This window comes from Vidua chalybeata, chromosome 1, assembly GCF_026979565.1.
Source record: "Vidua chalybeata isolate OUT-0048 chromosome 1, bVidCha1 merged haplotype, whole genome shotgun sequence".
Taxonomy (NCBI): Eukaryota; Metazoa; Chordata; class Aves; order Passeriformes; family Viduidae; genus Vidua; species Vidua chalybeata.
The window spans coordinates 52,900,596-52,927,816 of NC_071530.1; the positions used below are offsets into that span (position 1 = coordinate 52,900,596).

At 39.3% G+C, this 27,221-nt stretch overlaps 1 protein-coding gene across 1 annotated transcript in view; it reads left to right on the plus strand.

The window, feature by feature from the left end:
• The window catches only part of GLI3 (GLI family zinc finger 3), a 201,619-nt gene that overhangs the window by 102,128 nt on the left and 72,270 nt on the right, over nt 1-27,221 (plus strand). Inside the window, exon 4 of the mRNA XM_053953161.1 lies at nt 9,105-9,210. Within this exon, the coding sequence (XP_053809136.1) occupies nt 9,105-9,210 (106 nt within the window). The remainder of the gene's footprint in view (nt 1-9,104; nt 9,211-27,221) is intronic.

Consider the following 27,221-nt stretch of genomic DNA (forward strand, 5'->3'; position numbering starts at 1 on the left):
GGTAACCAACATGAAAATGAAATACAGAGGAAGAACTCTCTAAGAAGCTGAGGGAAGTGAGAGAACATGGAGGGAGAAAACAGCTTAAAGTCAAGTATTTGGAAATGTCAAGAAGTAATAACCAATAATCGGTTTGTGTTGATTTATTTTACTTGAGCAGTGACTGTTTCACCAGCAGTCCCCTAGAAATGGTAGGTAAGGTACTGCCACATAATGAATACACTGTCTCATGGTGGAAAAATGAAAGATAATGGTTTGTGAGACTGTGTATAAGAAATACATATCCCTGCTAGAAAGGGAAATTTTCAGAAACAGGTTATTTCTATTATTAATTTCTAAGGCTGCCTCCTCCTAAACAATGTCAGCCTACAGGAAAACCTGATGCTCAAGAGTGCGGGGATGACAACCCAACCTGGAAGAAACACAGAAAGAAGAAACAAATCACTGTGATTAATTTAGAATATGGACAGAGAGCTTAAAGGTTGCAATAAATGTACATTATCAAGTAGCCTGACAGCACATGTAATAACTATCTGCTCATCTGCAAGAGCTTGAAGAATGTAAACACCTCAGAAGGAGAGTAATTGCTAAGGATGATATAGAGAGAAGCTAAATAGTTACGAATGTTTGGATGAAATTTTTAAAAATCAGGTTGAACAACAGGGAAAAGAAATCTCTCAGAGTGTTTATCTGATTGTGCATCCCATAGAATCTGAGAAGTTTTAATATCTAAAAATAGACATAATTTATGTAATTTTACATTTTTCTTTCTAATTCCTATAATGCCATAAAATACTCATCAAAGCTGCTAAGTATAACCTATTTCCAAGTCTTCTACACTGTGGTCCAGACCTTCAGCTGCTGAAAATCTGTTTAGCTACAGTGATTTTCTCTGTGCTATACTGATACCAAACTGTTTGAGGTTTGGCCTTTTAAATAGCTTTTAAAATTGATTCTGCTACACAGAAGAGCACACAAGTCTCCAAACCATTGTTTAAACGAATAATGTTTGCAGACTGACTCATTGCTGCTTACAAATGTCTAAGAATGTCACCAAAGCTTGTGGAGTTACCTAACGTGTCTTCATTTGTTCCCACATCAAATCAGCAGCAATACATGGGTATTTCTAGTCCCACCTCCTGCCAGATTCTAGATTTCTGTTGCCTTTCCTTAGCCACATTTACCTTTGCATATTACAGATATTTATCATTGCTAACTTAATGTATCCAGCTGATATCAGGACATTCAGATGCATTCTTTGAGCTGTGTTGAACCTGAGGGAATAACCAAGCTGATCTGTGGCAGCACCTCCTTCGTACTGTTCAGGAAGTCCACATTAAAATTCTGTTTAGAAGTTCTTTGGAGTTGAAAGCCTTGCTGTGAGATTTCTTCTTGAGTTCTCACCAGTGTGGATCAGGATTTTGTTTGTAATCTTTTAATTTCCTCAGTTTACAATTTGTAGCTCACCTTCAACCACTGGAATTTGTAGTGTGCTACAGAAATGGATATGAAGAAGTAGATCGGTACATATTATTTTTGTATATATTTTGGTTATGGATCTAATTACTCACTGCTTGCAGAGGAGGAAATGTTGAGGATGTGATACTTCTTACACATGTGTAATAAAAGGTGGGAAGCATTCCAGAGCATCTGGGTAAAACCACTTGTCTGTGATTGTTGAGAGTTAAACATGGTTGCTCATTTTGGTTTTCATAATTTTTAGGGATGCATTTTGAAGTGGTGAAGGCTGCACTGACACATGGTGGCATGAGAACTTAGGGGCAGGAACAGCAAGGAGGCAACTGTTGCAGAGCAGAAGCTGAATTATTTTATTACTTCACATCCTTTGAAGGTATAAAAGGGAGGGATCTCTTTTGTCAGCTTCCTGGCAGCGGGCAATTTGTCATTTTCTTGCAGGAACTGCATTATTACGTTTTTTAAGAAATGCTGCATGTGATCCAGAGGTTATGAAAAACATGAGCTGTGCTGTACCAAGAACCAGCTGTGTTAGATGAAACAATTATACCCCTAAGTAATGGAATGGTGAACCTTGTCATCCTCTTATCTTGAGACCATGGGCCAATGTACAGGTGCTGGGTGTATGCAGTTGTGCTCCTCTTCATGAAAGGTTTTTAAGGTTGCTTATAGGATGAAACAGCCAGTGTTTCCTGGGTGGAAGGCAAGATATTCCTGATTCATTTCCACCAATCTGCTGTTCTTGGGCAAACTGGGCTGATGGAGTGACTTGGCTTTCCTCCTCTAAAAAGTATGTCCCAAGAGGGTTGTGGGGCAGCGGTGTTTTTCCCACCCCACTCAGCAGGCAAGTTCATGGCTGTTTGATCAGAGCAGCAAAGAAGTTATGTCTTCACTTACCAGTGCATCCATACCAGTGGAAACAGTCATTTGCAAATCACTGGTCTGTGATGAATCATAAATTGTGTTCTGAAAGAATTGGAGACTTTTCTGTTCAAGGTGTTTTGTACATCATGTAATATATTTATTACCCTGGGAGTCTGTCTTACTACATTTTTTTTTCTTTTTCTGTTTTTTTTTGGGGGGGGGGGTTTGTTTGGTGTTTTTTTTTTTTTTTTTTTGTGGTTTTTTTTTGTTTTTGTTTTTGTTTTTGTTTTTGTTTTTTTGTTTAATTTCCGGATGGGCAAATGGCAGTAAGCACTGGAGTCTGCTGAATGGACTTGAGAAAATTTAGTTAGTATTCCAGAAGGCAGTCCTGCTCTTTAGACAGCAGAGTTGCATTGACTGGAAAGAATAATAAAGTGTTCAAACTGAAATCAATCCAGCAGTTATTTAGCCAATACCTGCAGCAAATCTGGCATATTAAAACACCTCTCAGTGCCAGCTGATGAAACCAGTTCCAGCAACTTTTATTCCAGCACAACAAGAACTGCTCCTCCCTCAAGTGTTTGCCATAATGGTTGTTGTGGAACTGCTAACAATAAAACATGTTCCCACAAGGTGTTTAGGTTTACTTTACTGAAAGTATTAAAATGGATGATAGGAACCTAAGATGTGCCAAAGTCTTAATTTTTTTTTTTTTGCAAAGATAGAAATTCATAAGAAGAGCTGGAACTCTGCTCTGGTTTGTGAGACTTGGCCTGGAACTCCTGTGGTTTAGTTTTAAGATCAGTACATAGGCTCTGTGAGCACCAGCAGAGGGTAGAAGAGGGAAGTTTGATCATCATTAATACACACAGATACATGGAAGGGAAGTGAGCCAATGGAAAATTCACTATTCTCTGAATGTGTTACATCTACTATATGTTATCACATATTAACATTTAGTGCTACTGGAATGGAGAAGACTTGCCCCTTAAGTTATTTTCCTCAGTTTCTGTTTCTTGGCTTTATACACTTACTTGACTTTTTTTCCAGCTTTGCCATGGCTTTTTCTTTTTCCTATTTAGAATCCCCTTCTCTGTGATGTCAGATGGTGACTTAGCTGCATCCATGTCAATGTGACTGTTGCCACATTGGAAGTGTGTATGTGTGCATGCAGACACACGGGAAAGCTTCCTGAGATAACTGGCTGTAGCATGGCAGTGGATCAGCCTGCAAGCAAGCAGTGCTTCAGATGGCAACCATCTACGCTTGAAGCAGCAGCCCCAGTCACCATGGGGAAACTCTTCAAAGTGCACAGAGTTAAGTGCGTGCATTAACATGTAGCTGTGGCTCAGTCATTTTTTCTTCCTGATTAAAACCTCTGTATAAGCAGATGTAGAAAACATAAATCACTCCTTATTGGGAGAGAACTAAAAAAACCCTCAGAGACAACATGTGCTCTTATTGAGCCCTAATGCAAGCTGTAATTAAACAGAAATCCAAAATAAGATCTTTGCTTGGCAACTAAGAACCTAATTCTTGCCATAAAACCTGGCAATACCATTAAGTTCAGATCAGTTGAAGCAAATGTATGTGAAGAAAGAGTGGTGCCCTTAGGGACTCTGCAAAGCTGAATATTAGAAAATTCTCATCTGGTGATCAGCTTGTAAACCAAAGGAAGTGTAGAAATTTGCTGGCAAACTCTTCAAAACTGTTCCGCATATTGAAAATACATTAACAGGGAGGCTATATTTTGCATCATACTATATCTGTTACATCTGGTGTGAAAGCTTGGTACTGTTGTTCAGCATCAAAACTGTAATGGATTTCAACAGGAAGGAGGTTGCACCTCAAGTGAGGTTATATTTGAGATAGAAGTTTGCACCTGGCTGAGCTCTGATATATAATTTGGTGAGCTGATTGTCCTAAATGTGCTGAAGCATAATGAGGGCTTCCTGTGTTGGGCTTGGGACCTCTGTTTTCTTGGCCCTGACCTCATGACACAGATGCAGACATCGGGGCCACACTGGGTGAGTTCAAGCCAGTGCAGGCATCTTCTACAGTTATTACATTAGGGTTCACCACATACGGTAGCAAATGTTTTCTTGATGCGCTGAAAAATGCAGCCTGTCATTTCAGCAGCCGTCTCCCTCAAGCGTTTGGCAGGAATCACAAGGTGCTTCAGCAAGTCAGCTAGCTGAGGGCAGAGTGTTTCACTAGTATCACCATCACAGCTGACCTTTCCAAATGTAGTGATCCCCTAAGAAAGGCATATTTGAGAGACTACAGAGTGTACAGAAAAGTTACCATGAACTTCAGTGAGCTTCATAGCAGCCTAACCCTTCTGCCATCGTCTCAGGGTGTTGCACAGCACCTTTGAGCCAGCTGGCATCATCCCCCTTTCCAACAATCCAACAAGTCTTGCTGGGAATTGCATCTCATCAGACTTCAATTCAGGTTTGCTGTTCAGCATCAAGGATGACACATACCTGTCCTTTCTCCCAGTTTCTTTCTCTTGATGCTGCAGCAGAGACTTAGGTTGTCGACTTTCAGAGAACAAAAGTAGGTCTCTTCTTTTTTCCTGTATGGGCATGATTGTAATTGGAGAGAGATGATCCTATTCACTTCTTTAAGAAGGTAAGAATGATTCTTGAAGGAGAAATAAGGAGGCAGGTTTTACACAACAGAAAATCAGCATAAATTTACATATTTTCCAGAAAACCTCTTAGTGATAAAATTGTTGAGTTTGTAGCGTTACAGGCAGTTGTGTCTCCCACTTTGTTTTAAGGAGACCCTGCTAGCTGTGCAGCACAGAGGAGAACATCTGAAGGAAGCTTACAGTACTAGGCAGCAGAGAATTCTAAGTTTGGCAATAGCTACCAAACTCAGCAATGTGTGAGCAATGTCTTCAAATATATTTCCAGTGCTTTGGCATGTCCTTACAAATTCTTGAAAACAGTGGAATTTATGCACAGAATCAGGTACTTCTAGTGAGTTGGAGCTGAAGGCTGCAAATACACAGCCAGCATCTGTCCATGTACTGTACACTTAATCAGTCTCTGCACGGATGTCATTGGCCCAGGAATTCACAGTTGCATTTGGATGTTTGTAAGAAAACTGCCTGGCATACTCTGTGCGAGTTTGCATCTTAACCCAGTATTTTTAAAATGGTAATAAGTAATTTCCATAGCAGAAAAGGAAGTTAGATTTTTGTCGATTTGTTTTGGTGAGAGGAGTTTTTCTTTGCTGAAGGTGAGGTTTTTTCCTCACAGTTTAAATGAATTAATGAAAACATAGTCAGAGCATCTATCCTGTCTTTGACACTGAGTTTTCCCCCTGGTTTTCTAGATAGGTAAAGCATCTTGTACAAATTACTGTGAGTCAGATAGGTTCAGATTCAATTCTAGCGTCACTAGTCTCACTCAGTTTTTTACCTACCTACAGTATCCATAAGTGTGGCAGAATGTGCCATTAATATTCTGATGGTGCCTTTAATGAAATAGTTACTGGGTGGGTATGAAAAGTCGATGTGAAACTGGGTACAACCTCAGTTATTGCTTTGTAAACTTCCTATTATCTATTTCCATATAAATACATGTCAACTAATTACATTTTATGCTGTTTCAAGTGAATTCCAAGTGAAGCCCTGGACAATGGGTGCTTTGGCAGCTCTCTGATCTCAGAGTCTTTCCATATAAATATTCAATGCTTTTCGAAGTGGAATGGTCTTGAGCCCCCAAGTACGTAGAATTTACTAGCTACTTTTGTGCTGAGGGCTGACCCAACATGGCAGGATTTGATTTCCATCTGTAAAATTGACTCCACCAGTTCTGCAGTTCTGTACATTATTCTCCCTGTCTCCCATTTAGCATGTTAGTCTGCTGACAGTAGAGTACACAGCACTTAGCAGCTGGTTTGTGGAACCATCAGTCAGGAAATTGCATGATAAATAGGAGGTAGCCAGGTTTAGTGGCACTTTATTCTACTTCAGCAGTTTTAGCCTGACTTTGGATAAGTCATCATGTGTTTTTTCTTAAGGGTTGCAACAAGAGATGGCTACAGTGTAGTAAGTTATTACACATACACTTGAGTTACTATGCTCACCAGCTGTATTGCTCATGTGTAAATAATAAACTGTGAGATGGATAATTATGTTGGGGTTTGATATGCAGCTCTACCCTGGATGGCTCAGGGCTGACAGAGCTCCCTGTGCCATGATGGAGTACGTCTGTTTCCCAGATGGAAACTACAAACAAGATGCAACCAAGATACACAAGGGCGCTTAATGTGAGAGGACTCAAAAAGATGTGCTTGGAGATTTATAGCTCATGCATAAATAAAACTTGTTGATGATCTGCACTGTATAAGCCCCACAGAGAAAAATACCTTTTTTTGGGTTGTTTAATACTAAGTTTCCGTTTCTCAGCGGAAAGTAAATTAGACATTGAGGAGGGTCAAATGGTGTTTCACTAGGACTGCTTTTAATGGATAGGCTCTCAGGCTGAGAGAGGGTGGGACAGTGAGGAGGCTTGGCATCCTGAGTGGGATTTCATGTTTTGGCCAGGTGAACAACATCCTGTCTGACATGAATATGGGTAGCAAAATCTCTTTGGTCTTCCCTGTGCTCTCCAGACTCACTCTTTGAAGGAGACGCATAGGGCAGAGAAGGATTTGCCTGTGCATTTATGAGGATGTGAGTGACTTCCTTTTTTGCTGAAGAAATGGTGGCAGACTTTGTACTGTAAAATGCTAGACATCTGCTTTCAAACCTCTTCACTTTGGCTTATACTGCTATAGCCAAATACCAGTTTAGCAGGGAACAGGGCAGGCAGGGAGATGTGCTAAAACACACTTCCCATATCCCTTTTCCTCTTTGCCTTGGTGTCTGCTGGGGAATGTGTTTCAGGAGGTGGAAACAAGCTTCCTCCACTCAGACAATGACAGTGTGTTCCTGATCATCTGTGACCCATTTTTTTACCTCTGTTGAAGACCATGAGTGCTTGGCATGGGGAGTGAAGCTCATAACAGATTGCATGCCAAGGTTCAGTTGATGCAGCAGAACCAGAATTAAGAATAGTGTGAGTTTGAGCTCCCAGCTTACATCATAAGCCACAATAATTTTTCATTTAAGATGCCTAAGTCAGTAAATGGCTGAAATGTGCTGTGTCTAGTCACATGCTGATGTCCTTTCACAAAATCAAGCTGTGTAATTGGATGGTCTGTGTCAGATGTTTCCAGGCTTTCTTGAAATACTGGGAATATTTCCTCAGAAATTATTTCCCCTTCATCCCCTGTTTGTATTCCCTCAGGGCAATGAAATTTGTTCCTCTCATTCTTCCCGCACTTGAAAATGCAATAATAAAGCAACTCAACTTTTTAAAACATGATGAGGAAAAATCCTTTTTTTTTTTTTTTAACCATCTCTAGTTGACACCGGGGAACTGCTTTCACAAATAATATCATCTAAGAGGAGGTTTACATTTTGAGGAATAGGAAAGGTGGGAAATAAAAATAAAGGATACTTTCAAAAGCTGGTGGGCAAAACTGGAGTAGAATTAGTTTTACTGCCAGTACACTATTGAAGTTTCCTTTTTTTGTAGAGCATTTTAGTCAATACATGATATGACATAATGTCTGTACATCTCCGCCTTTGGTGACAGATAAACACATGACATCTCCCAAAGTGGCAATTGGGTAATGATTGTGCAGGATCAGTTTGTTTCATGCCGCTGGAGGTGCTTAATATTTCGTTGGAATTGTGACTGGGAGGCAGTGGTGAGCAGCATGTAACATTTTGAGGCACGCAGATCACAGCGGTGTTCTGGTGAGGAGAGCTGTGGTCTGTGAGAACTGTGCCTCTTGAAGCTGGGGGGCAATCCGGCTGCAGAAGCCTTGGGGAGGGCGGGCTGATGCCTGACTCCTCAGGGCAGAGCCCATGGGGGTGTCAAGGGCTCATTTGCCCTTTTGTCAGCCTATCTCCGAGGCTCTCCAGAAACAGCAGGGAACAGGAGTTATGACAGCTGCAAAATCTCCCATCCTGTGAAAGCCATGGAGAGCATAGAGCAGGGGAGTTTACTGCAGCCATGAATCCCTGGCTCTCCAGTCATGGGGACAAAGAAAGCACCCTTCCTTTTCAAGAGCTGGGTATGAAATGAGTCCCTCTGTCCTCACACACATTCCTTCAGGTTCAGCCATTGCTGTGGCATAGTTAAACATCTCCAATATGACCTTTCCCAGTCACATTTGCCTTTGAACATCATTGTCTGATTTACTCCAGTTTTACTTACATTTCTCAGCATGTCACTTCAGTTGGCTTTCTGTTGTAGGACTGTGTGTACATCTCTGAGGATATACTTTTTTATTGCATTGTATTCTCTGCTTAGGCTTTTTTTCCTGGGATGTTTTTTTCTTGTTTTAATACAAAATAAATAAATCAGGAATGCTTATGAAAGCTGTGATGGTCCTTTTGATCTGGTGCTTCACATATGGGCACATAATTATTTATTAAAGACTTTTTTTTATGCCCCTTTCCATTTAAGCTACAAAAAGAGAATATTAAAATTAGTAAATACATATTCATGCAAACACTGTGGGCCAAATTCTCCTCTCAGACAGACCTGACTGATAACACCATGGAAGGAGATTATGACCCCTAAGTCATAGCATTCTTAACGCACACTTTTCAATATCTGTTCTGTCTTTATGAATGTAGTTTTTAAAGAATCATTGGAGATACTCAGATCTGGGAACCTCGCTTGTTTTTTCAGATCCTCCTCACCTTTTTCCGGCATTCCACCCTCCTGTACCAATTGATGCAAGACATCATGAGGGACGCTACCATTACGAACCATCTCCCATTCCTCCTCTACATGTGTGAGTATTCAGTGTTCCCCCTTGCTTCCTGAAAAAATGGACAAATACATGAACCTTTGCAATGCTTGAAACCATCTACCTGAAGCACTTTTCCAGTCTTGCCAGAGTGAGAGATTTACTTTTGGAAAGCATTGAGGTTATCTGTTCTAAAGCAAAACTCATGCTGGTGCTTGAGGAATTCCTGTTATAATAGGTGGCTGGCAAAGGTTACCTATGTCTTTTGCTGACATTTATTCTGTATTATGTCATTCTATAAAGGCTAAATTAAAAAGTGCTGAATCCTGTGACATACAGGCAGATAAACATGCATTTAATCTGTATTAAGCTTGGTATTCTTCATAGCTAAAATTTCCTTTCATGCCAAAGGTTTGTTTACAAAACAACCATTAGGTTGTTTTTTTTCCCTAGTGACTGCTATGAAGCATAATGAAATTTTTGGTAAATTTTCTCAGTCCCTGTTGTGTGCACATACAGGCAATCGGTTGATTGATGGGAATGTCACCCAAACGAAATGGCAAATGTGATAGAGCACATGGTTTACACAAAGATAAAAGAAAGGAATACCAGTGATAACATGCATTAGAAAAGGGTGGTAATGGTGAAATCCTGTAGAAATAAATTTTATCTTATTCCATATGGGGAGACGGGTATCAGCATTGCAGAATAAACCAGTAGATGTGTCCAGAAAACTGCTAAATACCATTTAAAATGGAGCCAAAAAGCAGGGCTTGGTACTTCACTGAAAGGCTTGATGTGTACATTTAATCATATCTACTAATCACCTCTCACACTGAGAAAATATAAGAAGAAAAGCACAAGTAATACTTTGAAGAATAATGCTAGTTGTTTAGATGGCAGATTGCTTTTCTATGGGTATTAGTTACAGCCATGTAATTACATATATGCAGAAGAAAAATGAAGTTGTTTTAAAACAAGTCCTCCTCTGTGAGCAGAATTAATTGATATCAACAATCCTAACTACATGCCCAAGTACACACACAATATTTTACTAACAGGTTTTTTTGGGTCAGTCTTCTATCACTGAATTGTAATTTCAGAGCAAATTTGCCTGGAGGTAAGTAATAAATCTGTGTTGCAGTCTTCTTGGGCATTAGAGGAAAAGTGGGTATTTATAGAAAGAAAGAACACAGAAATTTGTGATTTATTCCTCAGTGTTCCTCAGATGCATCGCCATTTACACCACAATCTACCACATAATAAAGTACTCTCAAATATATGCTTAAATTTGCTGCTAAATACTGTTGTAAGCTGAAGGTGGCAGGCTCAGACAGTCATTACAGGGTCATCCTAGATTTGGCATTGCAGTCAGTATTCTACATGGATGGATGTTCTTGAGAGCTGGGGGAGATGATCCTGCTCATTCTAAAGCTAGTGGGGAATTTGCCTTTTTCTTTGTGTTGGGCAGATGGGGTAGGGAGTTTTAACCTCCATCAGCAGAGGATCATCATCCAAGACACAAGTGCTGCCTACCAGCTTGGAAGAGGCTTCTGGAAGTCTGTGCCATGTGGGACCCTACCTGACTGCCTTTGCTGAGCTGAGCCCTCCCTGGAGCCTCAGTCCCATGAACCCAGTCCACAGAATGACACCCCAAGCCCGCAGCAGGGCTTTTGGGTGGGTAGGCCACTGTTGCCTGCTTTGGGTGACAGTGGGAAATCAGGACTAGCAGTCTGCACTGCTCTCAGTGCCAAGACTTCTGTAAGAGCCCCAAAAGATGTAGGAAATGGCTCTTTCATACCTTGTTTGGTGTTCAGAGGTAGTCCCCTCTGGCCCCAAAATCACGCTCTTTCTGTGGAAAGGTGCTCTGCTGTGTGCTTGTGCACCCCTGCTCCCTGATTAAGTAGCGATTCAGCTGGGCCCTGCATAGGCAAGGAGGTCTTAGCCAGATGCGATGACTGCAGGCAGCTAGCTGCTTTAGAAATATACTCTGATATCAGCCCAAGGTTTAAACTCAAAACTGCCTTTATATTGGTCATTTTTCCCCATTAACTTCTGTTGATTGTTTTGCTCATTTGGTTTGTCACCATTGGAATGATGAGCTGTAGTGGACCCTTGCAGCTGTTGTGGTTGGTGTAATTAAATATAAATAGGCAATTAAGCAACTTCAAAAAAAATCATTTAGACTTCAGCATCTTTGTAGATGTTATTGTTTGTCATGCTTTTGCAGTTTTCAGGAAAATATATTAACGTATATACATGTGAGGTAGGCAGCCAGTGGTTTTCTTGCAAGTTTTACAGAGCTGGGTGTTAGTAGCACTTAGGATCACCTGGGATCATTTGGAGCCATTACTTGAACTGCTGTCCCAGTACCCATTAAAAAAAAAAAAAAAAAAAAAAAAAAAAAAAAGGAGATAGAGAATTCTGAGAGAAAATGGCAAGAAACCGGAGTCAGGAAGCAAATATTTACTTCAACAATGACTTCATTGTACAAGTGGTTTTCTCCTCAGCTTTGTGGTATTCTCAAATGTGTGTATGTAATATAAATTAAAAATAAAATTTTAAAAGAGACATGATTTTAGTTATTCAAGCTCCTTGAAATATGTTCCAGAACCTGTCAAGCCGTAGTGGAATTAGTTTAGGTGTAATACAAGTGCAGAAAATATGTGAGGAGGGCCTTGTCTATATGGTACCTACAGTGTCTGCACATAATTTTGAACACTGGCCAAGTGAAAAAGAAAAAGGAAAGCAGGAATTTTAAAGATGTTACAAGGCTCTTACGTACTTGCAGGTCTAAAAAAGTATATGTATTTATGTGTGTGTGTATATATATATATGTATGATTCTTATAGTTTAATTGCTGATGGTCAGAATTGTTGCATCCCAAATTTCAGCCTGGAGCCAAATTTTATAATTTGAGTTATAAACCCTTAAAATAAGGGTTTATGTTTATGATGGAATTGCTGACAGATGCTTATGTATAGTAGGACTAGCAGGCATTGCTGTAATTATGCTATCGTATCCTATCATTAAAGATTTCAATTGAAAGAGTTTTATAAATTGCTCTTCCTCTTAGATAAACCACCCTACATTAAGGCATCAACGATATGGTACAGAATTAAATTAAAATCTCATAAAATGAAATATGTTCTGTATTAGCTGTTTGACACTTAATTTGCCTCTGAATGAGTAGAGGAAGTCACAAATTAACCTGCCTTTGTTTTTCCAGCCATGGCTTATTACATGTTGGAACAGCTGCAATTACAGCCCAATAATAACCCCCAACCCTTATGAATATGTACTGAAATGTGTCACTTTGTGTTACCGAAACCTGCTAGGACTGTGTAGTTATCTTGGAATTTCTACAGTACATCTCTGGTTTATACTTCAGGAAGATGTATGAAACTTGAGTTGTTCTTCAGCAGCAAGGGATGAACGGCAGAACTGAGGCTGGGGCTTGTGTTTTCCTTTTATTTTATTTTTTTTTTCAAATTCAGTTTAAAAAAATCCAGTAAACTGTAATTGAGTTTTGCTGCTTTACACTGAACTAAGAGGTTAAATTATGTGATAAATACCATATTATTAAAACAAACAAAAAAAATATGGTTTTAGTAATCGCATTCCCTGCTTTGTTTTACTTTGTTGTTTTTGTCCAGCACTTTCCTAATTTCCAAAATTGATTTCTAAAGTATAGTATTAAAGAAGGAGCTGAAGCTTATCTGTTTTGGTCCTTGACATCTGCTAGGTCATCCATTAGAGTGGGATGGCTTCTCTGGTTGATGTGCAGTGATTCAAAATCATGCCACTAATGAGGGTGTTTATTTGAAATTAATACCATGAGTATGCTATTTTTTCTTCAAGATCCAAATCCCAAATTTGTTATTGGCTAACTCTTCCTCTTGGAACTCTTGGAACAAAGGCTTGATGCTTTTGTTTGGAATGAGAGTTATTTAGCAGTGAACAGAAGAAGAAGGGTGTCTTGTCTATTTTTATGACAGTGCAAGTATAAATAACTTTACAGTCCCACAAATTTTAAAATCTGTCTTAGCCAGGACAAGAGTTTTTATTTATTAATTTTAAAAAAGCTCCTAAGACAGAGGTAAAATTCTACAGATGGATTTAAATTCAGCGATTTAGGAAGCTACTGTTCTTGGCCATTCATTCATTCCCACACTTCAACCAAGTTGCATCAATAGATTTTTCCCAGTATCCTTCATTTCAAGGTTGAGTTGGACAGCCTTTGAAGGTGACCTATCCTGATATCTTCAGGTGCTGTTACTGTGACTGTGGAGGGAACGCACTCCTGCAGAGATGAGGAAGGAGACAACAGTCAGGTGGCAATATTAGGAATGGCTCTGGGGCAGTGGCTTGTGTACATCTTGGAATGGTAAATGCATGTGTTGCAAGAGGCTACTGGAAAGCTAAAGTTTTAGGACTGAATGCATTACAAGATGCATCATGCATGTTCGAAAATATTCGTCCATTTAGTCTCCATCTCTTTCTGCCATCCCTTTTTGCCTTAGCTCTGGACTACACATAGGGAAGAATGAGCAGGTAAATCTAAGGGAAGGTGGTACCCATATGCTTACAGTCGAGGGAGAATGCCTTTGCCAGGAGGAAGTTGCATGGTACATACAGCTGGTGCATTTTAGCTTCCTAGGATCAACAATATTCCAAGCTCCTTCTTTTTTTTTTTTTCTAACTGCTGATTGAGACTAGCAAGTCTGGCACTCTTATGCCCTGAAATGATGCATGTGCAGATAACCATGCATGTGCCTTACATTAATACCTTGAACAGATACTTTAAACTTTCTCAATGCTCTGGTACTAAACCAGAGCATGTGTTTTGCTTGCAGTCAGCTCCAAGTTGATAAAAAGGGAGTCTGATTCTTAGATACGTTATTTCATACATCGTTTATGCACACATCAGTTACACAAAGGTGGAAAGAAAAGCAAAGTCAGGCCCAGACACTCAGCTTTCATCATTGTCTGACTACGGACCATGCAGCAAAAAGAGGATGCCCAAATGTGAGAAGATTAAGGCATATCCTTGATTATCAGAGAAACTGCTAGCCACACATTTGATAGGTTGTTTATGTTTTCCCAGCCTTGTCACTGACATTATGATTTTTCTTTTCATTTCTAAGCTCTAATTTATTTTTTAAAATCTGAGTGTTCAAACCTCTTAAATCTTTTACCTGATGCTTTACCTCAGTGTACCTCTAAGCTGTAGACTTGGCTAGGAGTTTGTCACCTTGTCAGACCATTCATTGATCCTTTCACAGTGGGAAGGAGAGCCCCACCTAGCATGAAGAACATCATTCATTGAGTTGGCTTTAATTACTTTGAGACTTGGAATGGGTTTTATGGTTTAGCCAGGAGCCGTCAGAGAAGAAAGACTGGGAAGCTCTTGGGACATGAAAAGATGACTGTAGTTACAGCTTCCCAAAATCATCCGTGAAAGTATTTTCTTTAAACAGGAAGAAATCTTGTATTAAATGTGAAACACCTCAAGAAACCTGTCTCTGGAAGTGAAGTGCAGCATGCAGAATAAGCAGCTGCTAATAGCCTGGAGGATTTTTATAGCAAGTCTCTAAGAAGGAATCAGCATGGTCTCGTTAAGGTTATACAGAATTTGTTATGTGCCACAGATACGTGTGTTGTAGGCTCTGCAAGCAGCGTGTATCCCTCTTTTCTTAGTGATTCTTCAGGGAAGTAAAGTACCAGGGCCAGATGCCTACACATAAACTTCACCAGATAGTTTTCTTTCAGTGCCAGACCTTTTACAAACCTTGGGAATAGGAAGCTTCTGTCTAGGCTAAAACTGTGGTATCTTACTCAGTGTATAGCTTTGCATTATTTAAAATAGTGAATCAGTGTTTTGTTGAGCTGTTCATTCTTATTTCGTGGTATTTACCTTAAGATTTACAGATCATAAATTCTCCTTTGTCAGCTTTGTAATGCTTGCGGAGTAGCTTCAGAAACAGAGTGGTTTTTAAAACTATCTGAAAGTGCAAAAAGTTTGGAAAGGAAATTAGCAGTGGCATATATTGAATTGCAGAAAAAAAGGGTAAGTGTTTCTCTTCAGTTTTTGATTCTGAGCTACCTTTTAAAGGAAAAAAAAAGGTTGAGAGATGGATAAAAATAATTAAATATTTTTGATGTAGCTGTTTTACATAAGTTGTTACATTCATTTGTTTAGGTAAACTGCAGTCTGAAGTTACTGCACAGCCAATTCAACTCTTCTATATTTCTCACTGACTTGCTCTCTGTCTAGGAAAAAACAGTATTTAGGAAAAACTATCTTATTTAATTTCTGCTGAAAAATAAATTTTAGATCAAATAAGGATTCACTGCTAAAATCCATCCTTGTTTTAAGCCAGCACATTTACATGAAAGTCAAGAGGATTGCCTCTAAGCGCACCAGATTACATTTGGTTCACATCATTCATCTGTTTCTGTGGTGGATAATACTTTGTGACATAATAATTTTCTCTGGAGTAGCTAGTTGTAATGCCAAGGAACTACAGATTTATAAAGGAGAGACAATAGCAGTAGATAAATATTGCGTTAACAGAGGCTCTTTGTTCTTTTTATACACCCAGCTTGATTTCGGGCTGTCTGGGGAAGTTGCAGCAATTAAAATTAGAAGAAAATTTTGGTGAGGTTTTTAATGTAGAAGGAAGAACTTGTAAAATGTAATGGTTTGTTTTGTTGAAAATCCTTTGTAAAAAATTTCCCCAAAACTTTGGTTTATGTTTTTTTTTCATGTTGAGAAAAGTGCTCCAGTGGCTGGCAGCTGGCTGACCACTTCTCTTCAGTGCTCCAGGGTAGCAACAACGCACAGGGCATCCTGCTGGTGTAATGCAGGGGGAGGAAAAATTGAGAAAAGCCCTCAGGAACACTCCTCCGATGGTCTAAAGGGGATCGGTTGCCTCATCCCCACCTGATACGTAGAGAGGCATAGGTTTGTCTGGTAGAGCCCAGCCCAGCGAAAGGGATTCTTTAAGAGGTTTTCATGGATTATGCTGTTGCAGAGGAGCACTTCCAAGGTTTATCGGCTGTGAGGTGTCTATCAGCACTGCCACTTAGCTGATTTACCCCTTCTGGGCAGTTAACAGTCCTTCCTTAGATGAATTCTTGGCTGCCAGTTAGAAGTGGTTCCCTAAGGCAGGCTTTCAAACCAGCGTGAATTAAGGGATGACGGAAGCAAAAAGAATGGCCAGCAAAGTTACGCCTCAGGTCACTGTTCTATGTAACATTTTTCTGTAAACTGAGGAATAACTAGACAGGATTTCAAGTTGTTTGGGCGCTTGCTGTGTGCAGATGTGTATACAAGTGTGTGAATTCATGTGTGTGTGTACATGCATCCTCTTTACATAATAGGGTGAATATCTTTGCTTACATTTGTCATGGACTGAGTAATTTTAGATCTCTGCAGTTAAAACTAATTCAAGGAGCTACCCAGAGCCTGAGAAAGATGGAAAATTAGAGGAAAAATGTCAACAAAATGCTTAGAAAAAAATGTTCAATGGCAAAACCTTTGAGAACATGTAGATCAATACCTTAATTTAACATTTAAACAAAAATATATAGAATAGCTGCAATGCTTGAGTTCTGCTGCTTGAAATTTCTATTATCACATTCTGTTATCAGCTGCAAAGAATGCAAGCTCTAAATATAGTGCACATTCAAAGGCTTAGTTAGCCTGTGGTTTCTTGGACAAAATTCCTGTGTTCTTTGTGCTGTAGTCAGCAGTATTAGTTGAGTGAGCAGATATTGACTGTGGTATTCACGTGCAGTGAACCAGAAGCAAGCCAACTCTATAGAGGTTGCTGTCAAACTTGTTGCAGTAGCCTGTGAGGTACTGGACTGTGACAGACTCCTTTTTTTTTTCAGCACAATTCTTCCACTCATGTTAAATCTTGCTTCAAAGAGAGCTGAAATGTTACAGTCTTAGTGGGGATTTTTCTTTTTTTTTCTTTTTTTTTTTTTCTTTCTTTTTTTAAAGTGTACCTGAGACATTCCTGTGTTGTGAATTGGAAGTTCCCTAAAGTTAGAGTAGGTATAAACTCCAAGAAATGTGAGTGATGAGTAGCATGTGTTTTAGGAACACAGAGCATCTTCATCACACTCTCACACTATCTTTCCCTGACTTAGACTCCATCCTCCCCCAGCAAAGACATCAAGTCCTAGAATCTTGGAGTATGGATTCTTGTTTTTGGCACCACCTACTCATCCCACTATATTTTTTTATAAATATATATGTGTATGTGTGTGTGTGTGTGTGTGTGTGTGTGTATGTATAACTCTATATTTGTTTACATATCTCTAACAAAACATAGGCTGTTGAAGCTGTTCTTCTGAGGTGTAGGAGACTAACTAGCTGTCCCGTGCCTATTCTGTGTTGTGTGATGCTAGAAAAAAATCCCAGTGATACCTTAATTTCACTGAAAGTATCGTGTTTTGTGTTCAATGGGTTTTTCATCAATGCACCAGGCTGAGTTGTCATTGATGACTGATGTTATTGATTAACAGAGGAAACCATTTAAAGAAAAATGTTATTTTGTTTGATTTTTACTTTTAGGATGCATGACCAAGAAATGGCTTGGGACTTTATTTCAGAGTAATGTTTACATTGAAGCTGGGCCCTATGAAGTTACCACTGAAGAGCAGGTGCTTAATCCCTTCCAGCACTGAATGTGTAGGTCAGAATTTAAAATAGATTACAACTGCATTTATGGTCAGCTTTATAGATGCATTGACAATTTTCTGGAAGCTCTGCGGAGGTTAGACACAGAGGCAAACATCTTGCAGCCCGTGAGTCAGGAGTACAAAGCTCCTGAAGGAATGAACTAACCTATCATCTTCTTGAAAGCATTATTTATGAGGTGTTGTGACCACTGGTGTTAAGGATCAACAGAAAATTAGGGAGTATTTCATATAAGGGAGAATTTCTAAACATATCAGATTCAAGTGGCTCTCTCTTTAAAGATACACATCTTTCAGTCCTGTATCATCTCCTGTTGAAATTCAGCCTAGATTTATCATGCCTTTTCCACTGGCCCGTGGAAGAAAAGATTGATAGTCTAGTCCAGTTTATAGAGGCCACCAACGCAAATAGCCCCATTTAACAACATTGTAGACAGATTTGGCAGAGGTCAGTAGCTGAATGACCAGGGGCAATCAGGTGTTCTCTGCTTTACCCTGGAAGATCACTATCAGCGTATATCATCAAGACAGTACCAAGAAAGCTTGTGTACCCTGCCTCTGTCTTCGTTTGCCTTGCTTGTTCCTTGGACATCAGGCTTCCATCCTGACACCTTTACTGGGAACTATGTTTCTACTCCTGTGATTAGATTGAATTGCAGAGATTCTTAGGGAGCAAATGTGTGGCTTGTGCAGGTGTGTTCCAGCAAATGTGTGGCCAGGCTGTTCCCCTTAGGGTTTTCAATTACACACCCAGCTAGCTACTTTGTTTAGAGAACTAATAATGCTTCCAGCATATAGATAATGCATTTGCCTCGAAGATTTCAAAACTTAATTTACTACTTTTCAAAAAAAGTGTGCAGCCAGAATATAAATTTCCTTTATGCTTGTTGTTCAAAGTTACAGCTTTGCCTGGGAAATGTTTTTTAACTCCAGTTTTTCACACAAATAGAAAAAGAATGGCAGTGCAAGGAATTTCTCTCTAGTTTCTTTTAATGGCTATAGTTTTCCAGCCATTATATATTTACCATTTGTTAGGACTAACTTGTACTGTGGACTATGTAGCAGCAAAGTGTCTTTTAGTGCTTGAAAGTTCAAAAAGATGGCCTACAAGACTTCTCAGCCTGGCATGAGAACTGAGTGTTTTCATTATCTTCTCTGGGTGCACCTCAGCCAGCTCCCATACCTGGACCTTTGTTACTGGCAGAGAAAATACAAGAAGGTGCTGTTAGAATATCTTTCTTCCCCCCTTTTACCTTAGCAGAATTCACATTTGATGTAAATGGTGCTTCATATACCTGTGAATCCTACTGCTCTTATGATTGTTGGTGCTGATCTGTGACTTGCGCACCTGCTGTTTGAGGTGGTGTTTGGAGGATGGGGGAAGCTTGGAAGTTGTGTTTTCATAAGGTCGCCCCTTGACTCCAGTCCTGGGTGTAGCATAAATATGTACTGTACAGCTGATATTGTCACTCGGGTGCACTCTCAAAATGGCGTTTCTTTCCCAGATCATGTATTTGTCTAGGGGAAGGGGGGGAAGATGCGTATCAGAAAATAATCTATGTGTTTTATATAGAAATGTATATATGTAGAATTGTATTCAGGAGTTTCTGTAGATCTGTGTAATCTATTTTTTTTTCCTGCTGCATGTAATTTTAGATGAGAAAGTCTAGCTGATACTCTATTCAGTAAGAGTCACTAATCCCTGTGAATATCAAATTTGGGCTGTCTGTTGATGATAGTACAGAGGTTTGAAGCAAATCCAACCATACCTCAACAGAAATGATTGTTGCTGAACCTTCATATCACTATTTTGTCAGGACTGTAGTCCTGCAAAGTTAGAATTGTAGTCAAATGTTCCCTTCACAACCAAATATGCGTAGCAAGTGCAATAGGAGAAATATTCAGTTCCTGAATTTCTCTTTTGTTATGGCCAACTTGGTTTTGTTTTAAACAGTGAAGATATTCTTTTATATAAAAGAATTAAAGAAAAAAATTCTTTCTTCTCCAAATTGCAGTTTTGTAATATTGTGAACATGTCTTACAGTAGACACTGGAAATGAAAGGATTTGTTTTGGTTTGGTTTTGAATTTGGGAAAAGAGTGTTTCTTAGCATCACAGAACTGATGTTGAGGAAAGTGTTCACTTGAAGTAATTTGAGAAATTTCACATGCTTTTCCAGAAGAAGGAACATCTGTCTTAATGGGAGGAAGGAGTTAAGGGAAGAAGAGAAGCTAAAATTTGCTGGAACAATAGTAAGCATAGTATTCTAGGGGAGGTTTAGGCAAATCATAAGTGAATGAACAAGATGAAGAGAAAGGCTCCAAAGTACTAAAAGTGATAATAGCTTCATTCTCTAAAAATAAAAAAGCCACTAAATTATGAGAGTAATAACACATTAATTAAAAATACTGTTTTTCAAGAGAACAGAGTGTTTGTGACATTCACATATCAGTTGATTTCAAAATATGATTTTACTGTTATGGGTCATACCCGTCATGAGAAAAACTTGTGAATTGCACATGAGTTTTTTTGAGATTTAGGACAAGCCTCAAGCTCTTCTTTCTGGTCAGATAATCCCCCTGGTGGATGCAGTAATCTGGTTCTCATGCTGTGGGAGTGGATCCTAATTACCAATGCTATTTTTTCACAGAGAGTATTGCTGCACACAGGCAGGAGCGCTCTTTGCATGCAGACTGCATCCTCTTTTCATCTGTGCATGGTAGAGAGAGAAATTAGGAGTAATTGTAGAAACCATTTCAACTCTCTTAGCTTTGTACCATTTGGCTGTTTTTCTTCTTCTCCCAGTCATGCACGTATGTATGTGTACTTTCTCTGTCCTGCCAAGGTTATCTTTAAAGATCTACAGACATTTTCTGAGTGTTTTTGAATGAGTTCACTATTTACCGTATATTGCTTTTATAGAGGTCATCTTTGATGAGTTTTTAGTCATATGCGCCCACTGAAGTTTCAGTGTACTCAAGCATTAGAAAAGCCACTATTTGAGCGTCTTTGTTTTCTTTGTTGAGCTGTTTATTTTGCTTTCTTCCCACACAGTTCCCTGGCCTCGCTCTGACAACTGCTTTTCTGCATGAATTACATTCCTCCGGGCCGCAAGTCTCCTAATTCTTCCAGTCGATTTGATTCCTGCCTGTGTGATTAGTCCTCTGCTCCAACACAGTTGGTCTTTGCCAAGCAAGCTGCTTGCTAAGTGCCTTTAACATGAAGACCTAACTACATTTTTTAACCTCATTAGTGTGTAGGGCACTGCTTCATTCTGGCTTAATAACATGGCCACTATTGAATCATCACTTACTCTAAAACAGGTTACAAAAAGGTTACCGAAGTTGTCTGGTTTTCTTTTTGTATGACTGTGCTTTTTCTGGTAAGTTTCTTTCAGCTCATGTCCATTATTTAGCATGTCAGTTGCTTTTTTGAAAGGAGACCCACAGATTCTACTGAGGTAGATTTCTGATGTTAAGAAATTTTATATTTGTATGTTCAAAAAGAAACTCAGCACCTATTTGGAAATAGCAAAACTAAATAATAAAACCAGTAAGAAAATGTGGGTTTGGAAGAAAATGGGAAGAAGGCTTGGGGGAAAAATTTCCTACTTGTTTCAGCTTTAGAATTATAAAGACTTCATCCTCACCAGTTTAAACACAGGCTTTTTACTATAATACTGGATTCACAGCAATGCAGCCACAGTCTGCATGGCTTCACTTTGTTTTGTGGGTTCAATTTTTAGCTGAATGTATTGCCACTAAAATTTATTTCAGTTGCAGCTGTGTATAAACTTGAAAGGAAAAGGCATTCCCAGGGTTCCAAATGTTGTAAAGGCAGCAGAAAAGTTTCCTAAGAAGACGGTTTCACCAGGGAGCTGGGGGAAGAAAAGAGGCAGTGGGTCACATGCCACTTGTAATGGTGCATTTGTGCAGTTGCATAGCCCAGCCACTCAGAGGGTGAGACTTCATGATTAATGGTGTTTATTCTTGACAGAAGCCTCCTTTATTTATCTGCAATACAGTTTAGTGATTTTATCAGTCATCTGAATGAAAAATATTCAGTCATACCAATATTGCAGTGTAAATTGAGTAGAGTCACTTTTTATTATATCTTTCAGCCTTATCATCTGCACAGTAATTTTCTAGCAGGGGTTTGATATAGAAAGGCTGGATTTAGCTGTACTTGACACAAAGCCTCTTCAATTTCCTCTAAAAGTTCAGGCTACTCTTAGAAATGTGTATATATATATATATATATATAAATATAAAATATATATAACCCTCTTATCCAAGCAATTTCAGTATTTGAAAGAATAAAGATAAAATGCGCAAACCTGGATGTAAGAAATGTTGTTCATACAAAAACATCTAATAGCTCTGAAGCCACTGGTGAAATGCTCTTTAGTGTTTAAGCTTGTGGCTTAGTGCAATTCTTTTTGCATGGCTACATAGCCTGACTTTCTTCTAATCAATCATTATCCAACTCCAATCAGCATACAGGCAGAGCCTATCGTTCATCCTAGGTGTAATTTCAGAGTTGAGGACTATAATGGCCGCATACAGCACATTAGTCACTGCGATAACAGCTAGTGGCACTCCTGAGGAAGGGGGAGGATGGGGAAGAAGGGGAATAAAATTCTTCTCATTCTCACAGTGCATTAGTGAAATAGGAGCAAATGTTAAACAAATGTTTATTAAATTAGCTGACTTAACAGCATTAAGTGTGAGAAAGCTTCTGACACTCCTTTGACCCACTTTTTCTGAGAGAGGAGTGGCAAGGGAGGCAAGAAAGGGGTACATTAATGCAGTCCAGAATTGTATATGTCTACATACTGATATGATGGTGTCTCTGGTTAAAGACTGGAAGGGATGTCAGGCTCTGCCTGTAGCCTAGAGGAAGCTAAAATTTGAATAGCAAATGGGACCACCTCTAGAGCATCAGAAGAGAATTGCAGAGCAGAGAAGTTTGCTGTAGGAATGCAGTTGGTAATTTTACTGCTCACTCTGTTATTACTAAAAACAGATAATAAGTTGGCTGTAGAGATTTTAGATTTTCCTGCTGCACTTTGTGGTACAGCATAGTTTGAAGGGGAAATAGTGTGTGGAGGTCCATGGCAATCTTATTCAAATAACACTTTCTTGTCCTGTCCATCTGTTTTATATTCATGATGATGATTATTTCTGCATCACATGCAACATTGATACATTATCCTCCATCTGTTAACGTACAAGTCAGTACATTACATTTACAAGTCTGTAAACTTGGAACCAGCTGAAGACAGGAGAGGAAGAATTTACCAGCACTGAGGTTGGGCTGTCCTATGAAGGTATACGGCCTTACTTTATTTATGGTTCAGTGCAAGCTGAGCAAAATAAGGCAGTGCCTGGATAAAGCTCTAGCAGAAGGAAGAGATGGAAATCACATGTTAGCATTACTTTTATTTACTGTTTACATTATTGCACTGTCCAACAGCTCTGTGCAGGATGGGAGCTCTGCTGAGCGTTGTGCAAATATAAGGAGCTCTGCCAGGAAGAGCTCGCAGTCTTTGGCAAATGAACTCTGGTGAGTCAGCTCTGATGGCCTCAGGGTTTACCAGCCCCAGCTGTTTCTTCACCCTGGGGATAATCCCTTCTCCTTCAGCAGGGCTGTGTGCTTTTGCCCCATTTACAGCCTCACAGCTTTGCTTTGGCTTCCTGATACCGGACAATGAAGTGGCCAGAAGAGGCAGAAGAAGTTCTGCCTGGGAGGGCACCAAGCTGGGTACTCAGAGGCTTGCTCAAAAAATTTGCCAGATAACCTCTGGTAGAAGCCTAAAATTGGCAAGTGACATTTGCAGGCAGTAGTTATTGTTGGTTACATTTTTGTACAAAGAAATTGCCAGGTAAATGCATATAGTCCTCTCCTAGTCACTGATTTCTTTTCAGCATCCTGAGAAGGATATAGAGAAAGTGGAGGAAAGCTGGGATGCTGTGTATTGCAAAGGCCAAGCAGACAGTGTTTCAGAGCAGTGCCAGGAGGCAGCAACAGTGGTGGGTGGATGGAAGGAAGAGGAAAAGGAGAGGCTGGTGTGTGTGAGGAAGAGAACAGGAAGACTGGACTTGACTTGAGGAATGCCAGGAGACAGTAGATAGTTTTATTTACATTCTTCATAACGAAGGAAATTAAACAGTCAAAACTGTGTCAGCATACACATTTAAGGAATGCATGTCAAGACTCCCAAGTCAAGACTGTATCATCTGAAGCAGCAGTTGCTTGCTCTAGTCACTACAGGTGGTACTGTGGACTGAAGGTCACCAGTGTCACAGCTGACCTTATGTAAAGAGTAGTCTATTAAATAACAGAATGAATATTCATGGCTTTTCATGGCATAAACTATTCTTGAAGAAATGCACAATCCACCCATAGTTGGGTTATTTATGAAGTCTTATAAGTAGCAGTGTATATAAAAAAACCTGGGTCTATGTTCAGGCAGTCCATCAGTTGAAAAATAGAAATACAGTCACTGACTAAGGATTTAGTGCTTGATTAATGTAGTCAATTTTTAACTGTAACTACATAATGTTAACACTTCCCCAAAGAAGGAAAGGGGAACCAGAGTAATATTCTTTTGCTGTCGGTTAATGCCTAATTGTCATGCAGATTTCCTGAACCATGAACATCTCTTGTATAGTCATTTGTGTCCCTTTTTTTTTTTTTCTGCAATGATGCCTTTTAATTTATGTGGAAGAAACCTTTTATTCTAACCCCCTGTGAGGTTATTTGTATATTTTAGGAATTTACATACCAGAACTGCCCACATTTTGTATGGCATTGTCCTTGCCTCAGTGAGAAAATATTCATAACATAGGCTCTCTTGATATGACCTTTCCACTATAGATACTGAACATTTTCCAAGTGATTTACCACAGTTTTAAAGATGGGGAAAGAGTGGATCAGGAAGACAGCAAACTTGTACAAGGTGGACAGCAGATAAATAATGGAAATGAAACCAAAGCCTGTCTGCCTTAAACCCTGATCTAGCTTCTATGTGAACTACATAGGCATGGACCCACTCCTGATTTATTTGAACATGTAGCTACTGAATGAAAGTTTGCTACCAAATCAGATTCTGTGACTAATTCCCTATGCTGACTACAGTTCCAGTGTGAATTTTGGAGGAAATGTGAGTAAATATTCGCTAGGTGTTGAAACATAGAAAATGATACAGGAAATAAAGAGGTTTTTTTTTTGTTTTAGGACTTAAAAAACATGCTTATGTTCTCCTTTTTCTTAATTTCTACCGTTAAGATAATATAGTTAACAGTGCTTACTCTTTTGCAGCACTTGAGCTGTTCTATATGAATTGTACTCTGACATTTCCATATATTCAAATAATTCTTTAAATGTTCATAATTACTTTCTTAATTTTCCTAAGTCCAAGAATGTGATATAGCAGTTTTGAGGCAGTAAGTGATTCTAGGGGAATGGAGTGCTTGTTTGAAACTGGAATTTCTGAAATAATATTATTGATTTCCCATAGTATGTATTTATAGGTTTGATTGTTTACCAATTCATTGAGAAATGAAAAGAGGAAAGGACTGTGGGTTGCATTTTAAAAATGCTCAGTGCTAGCCTCAATCTCCGTACACTGAAATCTCAGAACTCAACTTTATTAATAGAAAAACATTTTATTAGCCAGTTGTTGGCTGCTGGTGCTGAAGGGTCAGTCTGTACAAGCAACTATGGTATTAAGTAAACAACAGAAATTTAACATGGGAGATAGCACCAAAGGAATTGAGCCATGTGCTTTAAAATAGGAGTCGCCACATACCAAAAAAAGTCCTTGTTTGTTCATCTTCCAGGTTCTACTAGAAATAAGTGTTAATGTTTTGTGGGCAGACATCAGAAGATTATTGCAGAAAAAAAAAAAAGAAAAAGATAAAAGAAAAGTATTATAGGCAGTTTAATGAGTTTAATATTTTTCAATTCTCCAGGCAGGACTGAATTGAACAGGTATCAGAGAAACAGTGTGGATATCATTGGTATGAGAGTTATGCCATCAATGCTTGCTCCAGCATTGAATAAAGACTATTAAATGATTAAATATCGAGGTTTGAACTTTGACACGTTCATAATATAACAAGATGGATGAAAAGGCAATAATAATTAGGTTATGTTACAATATTTCATCCCACTTTGTTGACAGGCTTTGTTCTGTGAGATAGATTATTGTTCCATCTGTAACCTCAGCTCAGTGTCATATTTACAATGTTATAGTTAAGGATCACTTGCTGTTTTCAATATAAATGTATTTTTCAACAGATTCATAAAAGAGCCATTTAAAATTTTATGAGGACAAAACTTGGCGTTAAGATTTCCAGTCCTGGAGTTATAATTTCCTTTAAAATCAGAAAGAGCTTAAATCACCTTTTTTTTTTTTTTTTTTTTTTTAAGATAGGTTGTTCTTAGAAGAGATTTTTGTACAAGCACAGCTTAAAGTTATTTGGAAACCATTTATGACAGATCTCTAACACCAAACCAACCTCAAAAATAGTAGTCCAGATTTTCCTGTGGCACAGACCTTTGCGGCTGTTCGGAGTGGCTTTACATCTGCTTCCAGAAAACATTGCTATTGAAGAATGCCTGTGACAAGTGGGGGGGGTTGTACTGTGCCCTGGGGCCTCCTGTAGTTTTCACAGTTGCAAGAGATAGAAGAACAGGGACAATTTTCACTGTATTGATATTTTGGCATGTATTAAAACAGTTCAAGCACTCCAAAGCAAGTACCCTGAGGCCATATTGCCATGATTGGCAATAATTGTCTTTGAATGGCCTCACTGGAGACCTCTACCAACACCTCATGCATCCAGGAACTCCTGTTTAGCTGAGCTGCCTGACATGTGTTGTAAGTAGTGCCAGTTTATGGTCCTGCTCCTGTGGTCAGGATCTGCACTGTAGGGAGCTGTTCTGGATAGAGGCCTCAGAACCATGATGTAACTTGTCTCCTAATCTGTCTTTGTCCCTGTTTCCTTCTGCACTTGACTGGCCCAACCCAGACCTGGTTTGTCACTTTGCCTTGTCTCAGACTCATGATTGACTGTGTTGGTAGCGTCTGGCTCTGGTCACTGAGTTCTGGTGGCATGGAGTGCATTGCCCATTAGTAGCTCCTGGCTTGCTTTTCCTTAGGGAGTAGCTGGCCTTTGCTGCTCCCCAGCACCCTGAACTGGGTCTATTTTCTTTCTACCCCCCCCTCCCCAATTCCTAATTCAGTTTCATGCATTAATCCACATAAGATGGTTTCATGGATTTTGGGCTGATCCTCTAATCCTATCAGTAGAGCATTGAGAAGGTGGTTGAAAGGG